This window comes from Dama dama, chromosome 6 (genome assembly GCF_033118175.1).
Source record: "Dama dama isolate Ldn47 chromosome 6, ASM3311817v1, whole genome shotgun sequence".
NCBI lineage: Eukaryota > Metazoa > Chordata > Mammalia > Artiodactyla > Cervidae > Dama > Dama dama.
The window spans coordinates 13,207,767-13,223,000 of NC_083686.1; the positions used below are offsets into that span (position 1 = coordinate 13,207,767).

The window sequence follows — 15,234 nt, forward strand, 5'->3', positions numbered from 1 at the left end:
TTCTAATATACTTTATTTTCATGTGTGGCTTCAATTTCTATTGGGTATCATATTTACCTTATCTGACAAACTTCCTTGAACAATTCTTTCAGTGAAAGTCTAAACTGGAAATAAATTCTTTCATTTTTATATATGTTGTATTATATTTTATATTTGTTGAAAAAAATTTATTTGCCTTAATTTAGAAAAGATATTTTAACAGTTTTTAAGACATTCCTTTCCTCTTTCAGCATTTGAATAAATCACTATGTTTGAATCAATTCTAACAACAGATCTGCTGTGATACCCCGCCTCGTTCCTCCACAGGTGACATGGCGCTGTCTTCAGGACTTTCCCGTTATCTTTGGTTTTAGATTGATGTGCCTAAGTGTGTTGCTATTTTTTCCTTTGTAGTGTTTATCCTGGTTGGTGTTCTCTGAGCTTCTTGGATATATAAGGGGTTTTTTTTAATTTTTGTTTTTGGGGGAGAGAAGGAATGCTTTATTTTTATTTATTTTTATTTTTAAAATTAATTTATTTATTTTAATTGGAAGCTAATTACTTTACAATATTGTAGTGGTTTTTGCCATACGTTGACATGAATCAGCCATGGGTGTACATGTGTTCCCCATCCTGAAACCCCCCCACCTCCCTCCCCACCCCATCCCTCAGGTCATCCCAGTGCACCAGCCCTGAGCACCCTGTCTCATGCATCGAACCTGGTCTGGTGATCTGTTTCACATATGATAATATACATGTTTCAATGCTATTTTTAGTTGTCAGCAAGTAAGGAGAAAACCAGAGTTCTCTCCCAAAGCAGTGTCTCTCCAAACAGCAAAACTGGGGAAGTTTTAAACTGAGGGTTCATGCATATTCATGAAGGAGTTTGGGTGGCTGAGAGAGTTGAATATGTGGTTCAGTCTTCTGCCCTCTACCAGCCTTTGTCATGAGTACCAGTGAGCGTATGTAGAAAGGAGTCTGGTAAATTCCCCTTAAATCTGGACAAATGGTGGTTCTATTTTCTCACTTAGGCCCATACACAACCCTCAGCAATTCAGTTTAATTAAGCACCTTAACTGGTCTTCTTACTCTCTTCTATGGCAGCCCTATCTTCTTCCCTTGTTCTTCCCAAGGAAAGCTGGTATTCACATCCGAGCTCTTCTTGGAGATGTCTGTCTTTCCTTGGATTTCAGACTAGTTGGGTTCAAGGAAAATTGTGATTTTTGTAGATGACCTAGCTTTTACTCATTGTTAGGCTCACAGTGACTATTTCCAACTCTTACATTTTAAACAGAAGCAGAATTGTTTGAGGTCTTTATAAGAATTATGTTGGAGAAAGTCAGGTGCTAATGAGACAGATGGATTAGATTGGAGGGGACAGGGTAACATTGATGAGGATGTGAACTTTCAGCTGGGTTCTAAAGGACAGATAGATGTTGTGCAGTACAAAAGGTGGAAAAGCATTGCAGGAGATGTAATTGCATTTTCCTAGACCCTGAGGCAAAAAGGAGCCTGTCACATAGAAAGAACTAGAGGGAAGCTAGATTGGCCTGACAAAGTAGGAAGGGAGAGGGAGCCTGGAGACATGGCAGGGCCAGATCATGTGGCTCTTGTATACCCACCAAAGCTTTTGACAGTGTGAAATTTTAATGAACAATATTGGCCTCAGGTAAACAGGGAATCTTGGAATCCTCTAAGAAAGCAGCACTGTCTAAACAAACTTAATCAGCCTGACATGCCATTTGGATGTTTATTCCCTGTTTCACATATTGACTGTAAAATGCACTGGTTCCAGTCCTGTGCTTTCAGTTAGCACAGGATTAGTTAGATGTACAGATTAGTTAGATGCTTTCCATCATTCTCCAGAAAACTTTCAAAAGGTCTTTTTTGTTAATGTACTACTTTAATCTGATACATTTCACATGAAGTAGATTTCTGCTACTGGTACATCATTTATTTCTGTACCTATTCATAACCTCAGATATGCAGATGATACCACCCTAATGGAAAAAAAGCAAAGAGGAGTTAAAGAAATTCTTGATGAAGGTGAAAAAGGAGAATGAAAAAGCTAGCTTAAAACTCAACATTTAAAAAATGATTCAAAAAATGAAGATCATGGCATCCGGTCCCATCACTTCATGGCAAATAGATGGGGAAACAATGGAAACAGTGACAGACTTTATTTTCTTGGGCTCCAAAATCACTGCAGATGGTGACTGTAGCCAGGAAATTAAGAGACACTTTCTCCCTGGAAGAAAAACTATGACAAACCTAGACAGCATATTAGAAAGCAGAGACATTAGTTTACCAACAAAGGTCTGTCTAGTCAAAGCTATGGTTTTTCCAGTAGTCATGTATAGATGTGAGAGCTGGACAATTAAAAAGGCTGAGTGCCAAAGAATTGATACCTTCTAACTGAGGTGCTGGAGAAGACTCGAGAGTCCCTTGGACTGTAAGGAGCTCAAACCAGTCAATCCTAAAAGAAATCAGTCCTGAATATTCACTGAAAGAACTGATGCTGAAGCTCCAGTTCTTCGGCCACCTGATGCAAAGAACTGACTCATTTGAAAAGACCCTGATGCTGGAAAAGATTGAAGACAGGAGGAGAACAGACGACAGAGGGCGAGATGGTTGGATGGCATCATCAACTCAACAGACATGAGTTTGAGCAAACTCTGGGAGATAGTGAAGGACAGGAAAGCCTGGCATGCTGCAGTCCATGAGGTCGCAGAGTCAGACATGACTGAGCAACTGAAAAACAGCATCAGACCTTCTGTATTTACTCAGCCAGTTAAGCTTCCCCTGCTTTTGCTCTTGTGCAGACAGCTGAGATCCTACTGGTCCACACTGGAGCTTTAATGAAACCAGTCTTCTGTTGCTATTAATGCTACTTGTATCACCAAATAAAAAGAAATTATCAGATTGACACAGCAGTTTCATTTCATCTCAAATTCATATGTGTGTGACACCTGATTTCATCTGCCAAGGTAAAAAGCCAGAGGAACACGAATTACCCTAAGGGGTGCAGACAGAAGCCAGTCATCCTGCTTATCTCTGCTTTTCACGGCTTTTCTGCAAACTCTAATCAAAGAACGATGATGGAACTCTGAATCATCTGGGGACATGTACAACATGTCCATCCGTTAGTTGGTCTTTCATTTATGGGTGTATTTCATTTCTCATTTGGTGATGAATTGATACAATAATAACTAGCTTATATCTATTTGGAATTTGCTCTGCATCAGCCTTTGTTCTAAATGACTCCCATATGTTATCTCACTGTGGGGTAGAGGCTATTATTATCCCAGGGGATCTGAGACATATGCAGAAGCTAAGTGCTTGTCCAGTGATAAACAGCAAAGGTGGCCACTGAGATTCAAAGCCAGGATTCTGTGACTTCAACCTCTTTGCTATTCTGATACCTTGAGCATCTCTGTCTAGACCAGCTTCATGCTAATCCCTGGGGTTTTTACCCTGACTTAGTCATATCCTTGTTCAAAGAGCTCACAGTCCAGTGAGGGCAATGGGCATGTATATCCTTAATTACAATATGGCCTGATCAGTACTGTAGGAGATGAACAGACAAGGGTTTGGTAAGAATCCAGAACAGTGATGTACTTGGCCAGGAGAGGGGAAAAGAAGGGAACTGAGGATCAGGAAGGGACTTGATGAATGTTCCACAGTGGGTATAAAATTTGGTCTGGGTTTTGAAGTATAAATAGGAGTTCATGATTATAAAAATCAGATAAAGATTATTAGGCAAGTCACTGTAGATTAAAAATAAAGCATGTCCTGTTTTTTCCTGTTGGCATGTACTCAGTTGCTCAGTCATGTCTGGTCAGGTCTGACTCAGTCAGGTCTGACTCTTGCCGACCCTATGGACTGTAGCCCACCAGGCTCCTCTGTCCTTGGGATTCTCCAGGCAAGCATACTGGAGTAGGTCAAACAACAGGCATAATAAAGACAGTGGCCAAAATATGTGGAAACTGGAACCTAATTTTTTAGAAATTTTTCATGCTAAGAAGTTTGACTTTTATTCTAGAGTACATAGAAAAATTTGGAGTGATTTTAATTAAGTAATTTGAACATATGAATGATAATAAAACAATGTTACATTGCATTTATAAAGCACTTACTTTGTGCTTAATAAATACATACAGAACTTCAATTTTTTCTTCTCAGTAACATGATGTGGCAGATATAGTTATTCCTTTTTACAGATGAGGAAAATCAAGACAAAAAATAACAGGTCAGACAGCTTGCTTGAGGCTGTCATGGCAGCAAGCCTAACCTGAATCATCGCCACATTCACACATTCTGTCTCGTTGTTTCATTGATTCTACTGACTTAGAAAAATGTTGCAGGAGCAGTTTCAGTTCAGTTTCAGCTCAGTCGCTCTGTCCTGTCCAACTCTTTGTGACCCCATGAACTGCAGCATGCCAGGCCCTCTGTCCATCACCAACTGCTAGAGTCCACCCAAACCCATGTCCATCGAGTCAGTAATGCCATCCAACCATCTCATCCTCTGTCTTTCCCAGCATCAGGGTCTTTTCAAATGAGTCAGCTCTTCGAATCAGGTGGCCGAAAGATTGGAGTTTCAGCTTCAACATCAGTCCTTCCAATGAACACCCAGGACTGATCTCCTTTAGGATGGACTGGTTGGATCTCCTTGCAGTCCACGGGACTCTCAAGAGTCTTCTCCAACACCACAGTTCAAAAGCATCAATTCTTCAGTGCTCAGCTTTCTTTATAGTCCATCTCTCACATCCATACATGACTACTGGACAAACCATAGCTCTGACTAGACAGACCTTTGTTGGCAAAGTAATGTCTCTGCTTTTTAATATGCTATCTAGGTTGGTCATAACTTTCCTTCCAAGGAGTAAACGTCTTTTAATTTCATGGCTGCATTCACCACCTGCAGTGATTTTGGAGCCCAAAAAATAAAGTCAGCCACTATTTCCACTGTTTCCCTATCTATTTGCCATGAAGTGATGGGACTGGATGCCATGATCTTAGTTTTCTGAATGTTGAGCTTTAAGCCAACTTTCTCACTCTCCTCTTTCACCTTCATCAAGAGGCTCTTTAGTTCTTCTTCACTTTCTGCCATAAGGGTGGTATCATCTGCATATCTGAGGTTATTGATATTTCTCTTGGCTATCTTGACTCCAGCTTGTTCTTCCTCCAGCCCAGCGTTTCTCATGATGCATATAAGTTAAATAAGCAGGGTGACAATATACAGCCTTGATGTACTCCTTTTCCTATTTGGAACCAGTCTGTTGTTCCATGTCCAGTTCTAACTGTTGCTTCCTGACCTGAATACAGATTTCTCAAGAGGCAGGTCAGGTGGTCTGGTATTCCACAGTCTACTGCAATCCACACAGTCAAAGGCTTTGGCATAGTCAATAAAGCAGAAATAGATGTTTTTCTGGAACTCTCTTGCTTTTTTGGTGATCCAGCAGATGTTGGCAATTTGATCTCTGGTTCCTCTGCCTTTTCTAAAACCAGCTTGAACATCTGAAAGTTCACGGTTCACGTATTGTTGAAGCCTGGCTTGGAGAAGAGATGAGTGCGATTGTGCAGTAGTTTGATCATTCTTTGGCATTGCCTTTCTTTGGGATTGGAATGAAAACTGACCTTTTCCAGTCCTGTGGCCACTGCTGAGTTTTCCAAATTTGCTGACAGATAGAGTGCAGGAGCAGGTGGGTGGGATTAACAGCCCCAGGCTAGGGTGCATGAGGGGCTGTCATTAGTCCAGACAGTGATGAAAGAGGATCAAAGAGAAGATGAAAATTCTGGAAGGGAAAAATGATGAATCAAGAGTTAATCAAATGATCAAAGCATGGGCTTCCCAGGTGGTACTAATGGTAAAGAATCTGTCAGTGCAGGAGATCCAAGAGATGCAGGTTCAATCCCTGGGTCGGGAAGATCTCCTGGAGTAGGAAATGGCATGCCATTGCAGTAATCTTGCCTGGAAAATTACATGGGCAGAGGACCTGGCAGGCTACAGTATGTAGGGTTGCAAAGAGTCAGACATACCTGAGCGACTGAGCACACATCAAAACGTAAACTGATTTTTGAATCTTGCAACTGGGCAGAGTATTGGCAGATACTGAGAACCCAGGAGAAGGGGCAGCTGGAGATGGGGGAATTTGGCTTGGACAGAGTAAGAATGCCAAGCCTGTGGGGCTTCTGGATGGGGGTGTCCAGATCTGTCCATCCTGCCAGCTGAGATGTGCAAATTGAAGTAAGGCTCAGTGGAAAGGAGGCCTGGGCTCTGGTCCCAGCTGGGCTGGAAGCCATGGAATGCCTCCATAGAGCTTCAACTTCCTCACCTACAAAATGTACGGGAGAAATGAAATGACCTTGAAGGTCCCCTCTAGGCTAAAATGTGGTAATTCTATGTTCCCAGTCCAAAAGGACACAATTACCTGTGGAAGTCAATCCTTGAAGCCAGTCAGCTTGTAAGCTAGACTTTGAATAGTGTGTCACACTCCACTGCAGCAATCAGTCTTCAGGAATATTCATAGAGCTACAGCAGCGGGCTAATAATTATAACTTAGGAGGTTTCTGGGAGTTTTTCCATATTTTTAGTCTAATGAGGAAGTAACTCTGCATGGTGAGCCGAAGGTGGCAAAACCCACCAAAGGCTAATTTTCATTGCCTTGAGGCGATCTCTTTCATTCGACACCCCATGTACTTGCTTTTCTGGAAGGTCAATTCTCTGATGCTCCATGGAATCCAGACTCACTTTCCATTTAAAACCTGCATTGGCAGAATTGCTCAGCTGCTGCTAGAAATGGTTGATGGGAGGTGGGGCTGATCTTTCCACGCCACTGAGTCATGCTGGAGAAGCCGCTTCCATGGAGCCCAGTGTCCACTGAGAGTATTCATTCATGGGCTCACAAGAATGCATACAAAGCATGCAGCGTGTACTGGTCACCGTGAAAGACCCTGGGGATGTAGCAAGGAAGGCTGCTGCCTGGGCATTGTGATTCAAGAGCCACTTTTATTAATGTGCGTGTTAACGGCAAACTACACATTATTTTCTTTTGGATTATGTCAAAACCTTGATTTCCTAAATTTAGCATTCCTGGACCTTCATAAACATTCTTGATTTTGGTTCCAATTGAATTCACAGATTTAATGCATTGACTTTGGAGAGATTTTGTACTATAAGACATGTAAAGCACATATGTATATACTTCATGCTAAGTCATTTCAGTCTTGTTTGACTCTTTGCAACCCTCTGGACTATAGCCCACCAGGCTCCTCTTCCATAGGATTCTCCAGGCAAGAATACTGGAGTGGGTTGCCATGCCCTCCTCCAGGAGATCTTCCCCACCCAGATACCAAAACTGTGTCTCTTATGTCTCCAGGCAGGTTCTTTACTGCCTCACATATATGTAGTGTGTGTGTACATATATTTTTTATGATACAACATTATTTTTCTTTTCAGCATATACATAAAGATAGTATAACATGGTGGAAAATGTCTGGATATTGAAGGAGACAGAGCAAGCCTTTGGTCATCATTCTGGATGACACTGGAGAATGGGGGAAGCCAGGCTTCCGATGAGGCTTGGGACCTTGGTAGGTCTGTCACTGCTCCAAGCCTGGCTTCCTCAGTTCAGTTCAGTTGTGTCCAACTCTTTGTGACCCCAAGGACTGCAGCACACCAGGCTTCCCTGTCCATCACCAACTCCCAGAGATTGCTCAAACTCATGTCCATCGAGTCAGTGATGCCATCCAACCATCTCGTCCTCTGTGTCCCCTCCCCCTCCCACCTTCAATCTTTCCCAGCATCAGGGTCTTTTCCAATGAGTCAGTTCTTCGCATCAGGTGGCCAAAGTATTGGAGCTTTAGCATCAGTCCTTCCAATGAATATTAGGGCTGATTTCCTTTAGGATGGACTGGTTTGATCTCCTTGCAGTTCAAGAGACTCTCAAGAGTTTTCTCCAACACCACAGTTCAAAATCATCAGTTCTTTGGCACTCCGTTTTCTTTATGCTCCAGCTCTCACATCTATACATGACTACTGGAAAAACCATAGCTTTGCTTCCTCAGATGGAGATAATGATCATATTCACCTCACAAGGTCCTTCTGAGGTTTAAAGGAGATCATGCACATGAAGCTGCAGATAGTACTCCATAAATATTAACTTCCCTGAGGAGTACATAGTAGAGGTAAAGAAACTTGAAGAGCTTCTACTGCATGGTAGATGCTCAGTCAATGGCACATTGATAACACAGCTCTTAGCGTTGTAAAGAAAGCCACTGCTCATGATAACAGTGGGACAGCTGTTTTGAGTTTCCGCTTGAAAGTTGCAAGAACAGCCTTCCACACTCTTCCACTTGCTGCCTCGATGGCCCCGAATTTGCCCCTTCACCTGTCTGTGGCTCTTTTCTCTTCATCTGTGGTTCAGGGTGCTTTAAGGATGTGTGTGTGTGCTCAATGGTATCCAACTCTTTGCGACCCCGTGGACTGTAGCCCACCAGGCTCTGCTGTCCATGGAATTTTCCAGGCGAGAATACTGGAGCAGGTTGCCATTTCCCATTCCAGGGGATCTTCCCAACCCAAGGATCGAACCTGTGTGTCTTGTGTCTCTTGCATCAGCTTTCTCTGTGTCTCAAATCTCTCTCTCCTTCCTCTTAAAAAGTCATCAGACACTGAGTCTAAGAAGGATCCACCCTGAATCCAGGATGATTTTTATCTTGATGTCCTTAATTACATCTGCAGAGTCCCTATTTCTGAATCAGACCCTGTTCACAGATACTGGAGGTCAGTACTTGGACATAGTCTTTTGCAGACACTATTCACCTTCCCTGGTGGCTCAGGTGGTAAAGAATCTGCCTGCACTGTGGGAGATCTGGGTTGGATCCCTGGATCAGGAAGATCCCCTGGAGAAAGGAATGGCTACTCACTCAAGTATTTTTGCCTGGAGAAGTCCATGGCCAGAGGAGCCTGGTGAGCTACAGTCCATGGGTTCACAAGGAGTCAGACATGACTGAGCAACTAACATTTTCACTTTCATTCACCCAATTACACCTCTTCATGTCTCTACCTCCTCATCTGGAATGTGGAGATCATTGTAGCACTTGATTGATTGGGTGACTGGGAGGATGAAGGGAGCTGGATGTGTAAAATCCTCAACACGGCACCTAGCAGTTTCCACACTCATTCATTCATACATGAAACAATGGTGACAGGTGTGTGTCTTGTACCTGTCCTTCAAGTTCTAACCCTCTGTGATGCCCTCACTTCTAAGCACTGGTTCCAGGGCACTACAGCAGTCATTTTGGTGGCTTATGGGTTGTCACATAAATGTTGTTTATGTTCTTTCAGCCCCGGGTGTGCAAGGGAAGGGAGATTGTCACCTTCTCTGGGAGGGGAGTCACAGGCGGCAGATATTTGTCACTTGGCTGGTCGGGACAGCCAGGACAGAACTGGTCAGATGCTGCTTCTTCCCTAAATTCCAGATGGGCTTGGGGCAGCCAGGCATGACAAGGCTTTATGGGGACAGCTGGACACACAGCCTCTACTGTAGTCCTGGGCATGTCCCTGCCTCTGGCCCTGTCTGAGCACGTGGGCCGGGCCAGCAGCTGTCAAAGTCCTGGTTCTGCACAGACCGGCACGACTGTCTCCTTCTTTATCAGAACCCTTCGCACAGAGGGAAGAAGGCCAAGTACACAGATTGGGGTGCAGGGAAGGAAGCCCCTCTGGGTTGAAGCCCAGCCTCAGGCTCCCAGGGCAGGATGCAGAATAGCACAGCTCAGTGCCCGGAGAGGCTAGGAAATCAAATGTTCACTCACCAGATGTTTACTAAACAGGTACAACTACCACCTTTGAATTCAGGTTGGTCTAGGATGGATGGGAAGGGGCAGATGGAAAGATGCTCAGAACGCCAAGCTCAGAGGCCAAGCATCAGGAGACTGATGCGTCATGAGGCTGAGGAGGATGGAATTTAGGATGGTCCCCAGGCTGACTGGGTGGACAGTGAGAAGCTGAGTTTGATGAAGAGAGGACATTTGAATTTCAATTCTACTAATAAAAACCATGCCCAAGCTTTCCAGAGCACTCACAATGGGCCAGCCTGGCATTGGGCTTAGCTCTTAGCCAGCGTTTTTCCTTAATCCTCATAAGAACCCTGTGAATGGACTGTTTATTATTGCTCATGCTTTACAAACTGAAGCAAAGAGAATATGTTAACCCAGCTGCGATCACACCAACCTTCTTCCTGTTCCCCAGCACAAACACCATTTGCTGCTACTGCTGCTGCTAAGTCACTTCAGTCGTGTCTGACTCTGTGCAACCCCATAGATGGCAGCCCATCAGGCTCCTCTGTCCCTGGGATTCTCCAGGCAAGACCACTTGGTGAGGCTCAAATAAACCAAAATGACATTTCCTCGAACTCCCAATAATATCTTCCCCAACGTATACTGATTATGGTTTTGTACCCAGAGGTTGATGCAAAGCTTACTTCCAACTGGAATTTGACCAGTATGTAAGGCGCACCTCAGCTCTGCACTTCTCTGCTGCGACTTCATGTGCTCTGCTGTCCCTCTCTGAACCTCTTCGGTAAAGTGTGTCAAATGATAATATGACCCTGGGGGTTGTCGTGAGGAAGGAGAATCTTTGCGTGCAATTGCTGTAAAATACAAAATAAATGGAGTGGGTCGCTGGAGGGCAGCTGGAATTTGGCCGAGGGTCAGGTTCATTGATGGTAAGAGTAGGACCATAAAGAAAGCCAAGTGCTGAAGAATTGATGCTTTTGAACTGTGGTGTTGGAGAAGACTCTTGAGAGTCCCTTAGACTGCAAGGAGATCCAACCAGTCAATCCTAAAGGAGATCAGTCCTGAATATTCATTGGAAGGACTGATGCTGAAGCTCCAATACTTTGGCCACCTAATGCGAAGAACTGACTCACTGGAAAAGAGCCTGATGCTGGAAAAGATGGAAGGCAGGAGAAGGGGGCGACAGATGACAAGATGGTTGGATGGCATCACTGTCTCAATGGACTTGAGTTTGAGCAAGCTTCGGGAGATGGTGAAGGACAGGAAAGCCTGGCATGCTGCAGTCCATGGGGTCACAGAGTCAGACACGACTGAGTGACTGAAGAACAACAGGTTCAAGTGTCCAGCTGCCCATCTAGAGCCCAGATTCAAGCGTCTGTTGTCTACCTTCGTCTGCCTCGTCTGGCCCTTCCTGCCCCCACGCTGTCTAAATGCCAGTCTGAAAACTGAGTCGAGATGTTTTTAATCACAACATGTCCTGGTTCCCCATGACAGAGCTTGGCTGCTCTGACACTTGTAAAATGGAATTACATCTGTAAATTAATTTTCTAGAAATGACCTGCATTTCCCAAGACTTTCCTGGAAGCCAGTGTAAGCAATTAAAGCTTGAGACGCACTCCTGTCCTGGTAAGTCGGGGGTGAGGCAGTGATGAACCCACCTCCCAGCAGCTTAGGAAGCAGCAGGACCCCAGAGGACCCCAGGACAGCTACAGCCCCCTGAGGAGTGAGGGTCCATCCCTTTGGGGGCTCCACCCTCCACTAGTTTATTACAGAGCTAAAATTCACATAACGTAAAATGAACTGTTTGCAAGCCAACACAGTGGCATTTGGTACATTCGCCATGTTGTGTAGCTGCCAGCTCTGTCTTGTTCAGGAACATTCGTTATCCAGGAGGAAATCTGAGGAGCAGTTGCGCCCCATCCCCTCGCCAGCTCCTGGCAGCCCCTGATTAGCCATCTGTCTCTTATTCTGGGTATTTTGTATTGATTCCCACCTATGCTAAAATAATGTTGCCCTGAGACTGGCACTAGGCACCAAGGGCTTTAACCATTCTGGTTGTTGGGACATCTGACCTGGTGTTGGTGCCAAAGCAGACTGACATTTACCTAGCTTCTCAGCCCCTTAGGAGTGAACCAAATCTGGCCTCTGTACCCCAACACCAAGTTAAATCTCAGAGACAGAGTTTTGGGTGAAGTAGGAAGGAATAGTTTTACTGTTTTGCTGGATGAATCACAAGCTGGAATCAAGATTGCCGGGAGAAATAACACAACCTCCAATATACAGATGATAGCACTCTAAGGGAAGAAAGTGAAGAGAAACTAAAGAGCCTCTTGATGACTGGGAAAGAGGGCAGTGAAAAAGCTGGCTTAAAACTTAACATTCAAAAAACTAAGATCATGGCATCTGGTCCCATCACCTCATGGCAAATAGAAGGGGAAAAAGTGGACACAATGACAGATGTTATTTTCTTGGGCTCCAAAATCATTGCAGATGGTGACTTCAGCCATGAAATTAAAAGATGCTTGGCCCTTGGAAGTAAACCTATGACAAACCTAGACAGTGTATTAGGAAGCAGAGGCATCACTTTGCTGACAAACGTCCATATAGTCCAAGCTATAATTTTTCCAGTAATCATGTACAAATGTGAGAGTTGGACCAGAAGGCTAAGCACCAAAGAATTCATGCTTTTGAATGGTGGTGCTGGGCAAAACTCTTGAGAGTCCCTTGGACAGCAAAGAGATCAAATCAGTCGATTCTCAAGGAAATCAGTCCTGAATATTCATTGGAAGGACTGATGCTGATGCTGAAGCTGAAGCTCCAATACTTTGGCCACCTGATGCGAAGAGCCAACTCATTGGAAAAGATCCTGATACTAGGAAAGACTGAAGGCAAAAGGAGAATGGGGTGGCAGAGGATGGAATGATTAGATAGCATCACTGATTCAATGCATATGAATTTGAGCAAACTCCAGGAGATAGTGAAAGTCAAGGAAGCCTGGTGTGCTGCAGTCCATGGAGTCCACGGAGCTGCAAAGAGTCAGACACGACTCAGCAACAGCAACGACAACAAATTGCTTTTCTAGGCAAAGGGGGCCACAGCAAGCAACTGCCCTCAAAGCTGTGTGTCCCCACCTGGAGGGGGTAGTGAGGGGTCTTAGACTAATGGTTCAAAGAGGATGATCAGCTCATGGACATTTTTCTGATTGGTTATTGGTGAGGTAAGTGAGAGTCTGCATCATCCACCTTCTGGTTCTAACCAGTCTGGGGTCTACTTGCTTGGCTGGGGCTTCCCAGGTGGCGCTAGTGGTAAAGAACCCCCCTGCCAGTGCAGAAGATGTAAGAGGCGCAGATTCGATCCCTGGGTTGGGAAGATCCCCTGGAGGAGGGCATGGCAATCCACTCCAGTATTTCTTGCCTGGAGAATCCTATGGACAGAGGAGCCTGGCAGGCTACAGTCCATGGGGTTGCAAAGAGGCCGACACGACGGGAGCGACTTCGCACAGCACATCAAACCCTTAATTTCTCCCACCTGATGGGGGTTTCGGTCTCTGCAGAAGAGCTAGAAAATGTTGCTATGCGTGTTGCTTGGGAGGGGACCAGGACTCTGCCCCAAGGCTGCACTGTTGTTTCTTGTCTGTTCCTCCCTTGTCTCTACATCCCCTCCCATCCTTGCTTCACATCTGTTTCAAACTACAGGTTGGAGCTAAGGGAAGGTCACACACTCTGAGGGAAGCCTATTTCCTGTCATCAAAGAATCGGCGGAGACAGAGAGTCTTTGTGTCCAGGAGCCCCACAGAGTCCTGCTCCGTAACAGGGACTCAGGCTCTTCCTCTTAACTCAGACTTTATTCCCCATGCTGACCATGATTCCTGCTGCACCGAATCCTCCTCCCCGCTGCTTTCCCTGACTCCCCAGCAGAACACCCTCTGCTGCGCCCTCGGGGTGCCCCGTCTATATTCTGCCCCAGGTGTCACGTGGGGTTTCCTGCCATGCCTGCACCTTGTCTCAAGCTGGCTTCTGACTCACAGACGGTAGTAACTACATAGCGTCATCGATGGAATGCTAGCCTCGAAGTTCAGCTCCTGGCCCCGTGTCCTCCTTCTTGGGCGTGGTGCATGTCAAATGAGATGCCCAGTGATGTCTTTTGTCCTGTCTTTGGCAGCCCCGGAAGTGTTCCAGGTGTATGTGGACGGAGGCCCTGGCTACTCCTACCCCGTTGACTGGTGGTCCCTGGGTGTCACGGCCTACGAGCTGCTGCGGGGCTGGGTAAGATGTGTGTCTGCATGGTGAATGTGGGGACTGTGGAGGGGGGCACTCAGGTCCTCCCAGGCTTGGGTAGAGTCGGATGGCCATGTCCCATGGATGGTGCACCGTGCTGGCAAGGAGCCCTGGGTGTCTGTCCTGATGGCCCATGTGCCAACTGCACAGTCTTGAGTGTTGAAAAGCTCTTAACAAGCCTCTGGTCCAGCCCCTCATTCTACTTGTGGGGAGAGGGATGTCGAGGGGAAGGGTCTCTTGTGAAGCTCAGCCACGGATCAGTGGCAGCTCAAACACCCAAATCACCCCAATCTCATGATTTCAACCCACAATATCAGGCACTCGTGCCTGATCAGACTCTTCTGCTTGTTTTTTGCTGTTGTTATTTTGTCCCAATCTTCCCCGAATACTTAGCTGTGTCCTATAAAAGTGGGGCATTCAGTGCGCATTTCTGTTTTATTTCATTTAAGTGTAATAGCTGAACATGACTAAGTGAACTCTTTAGCAACTAATAGCTCAGTTTTATTTTAGCAGGAAGAATTATGTCAAACTAATTTGGAGGCATATTTTCTCTATACAAATATCATTTGAAAAGGATGCCACTTAACCTCTCAGGACCATGGTTTCCCCGTTTTACAATGAGGATAATAACATCCTTTCATTCTATTCTGTGCACTGAAGTTATCCCTGGATCGATGTGCCCAGCTGGGACACATGGCTTTCGTATTAGTCATCTTTCAGCATCAAAGAGTAGGGCACAACTTAGTGACTGAACAACACAACAGTGACACCTTATAGGTCTAGCACCCAGCACACAGCTGTGGAGAGTGAGTTCCCATCACTGGCTGCTCTTTTAACGTTGCTCACAGTCATCTGCATGTTTAAGCTGGCAGTCAGTGCTCCTCGAGGACAGGGGCTCCCAGTGCAGGGGGATGAGGGATGGGAATGAATGAATGATGACAGCTGTGTGAAAACCATCCAAGCTATGTTATTCATTATCGCTGTGTGGTTCAAGCAACTGTTCTCTGCTGTTGATCTCAATTATTCCCCTGAGTTCCTCAAAAAATGTATTATGGCACATGGTTTTTTAAGAATGCAAAAAATATATTTGTGATCTTGTGAGTTTTCTTGGGCACTGAATGAAAACTATCTCCTGCAGGCTTACCTAAGGCTTACCTATGGGCTCTGCTGGTGGCTCAGCGGG

The 15,234-nt window shown here is 45.2% G+C and overlaps 1 protein-coding gene across 1 annotated transcript in view; it reads left to right on the plus strand.

Annotated features, from left to right (window-relative positions):
* STK32B (serine/threonine kinase 32B) overlaps nucleotides 1-15,234 on the plus strand; it is a 277,362-nt gene that overhangs the window by 222,261 nt on the left and 39,867 nt on the right. Inside the window, exon 6 of the mRNA XM_061145161.1 lies at nucleotides 13,936-14,039. Coding sequence (XP_061001144.1) covers nucleotides 13,936-14,039 — 104 coding nt within the window. The remainder of the gene's footprint in view (nucleotides 1-13,935; nucleotides 14,040-15,234) is intronic.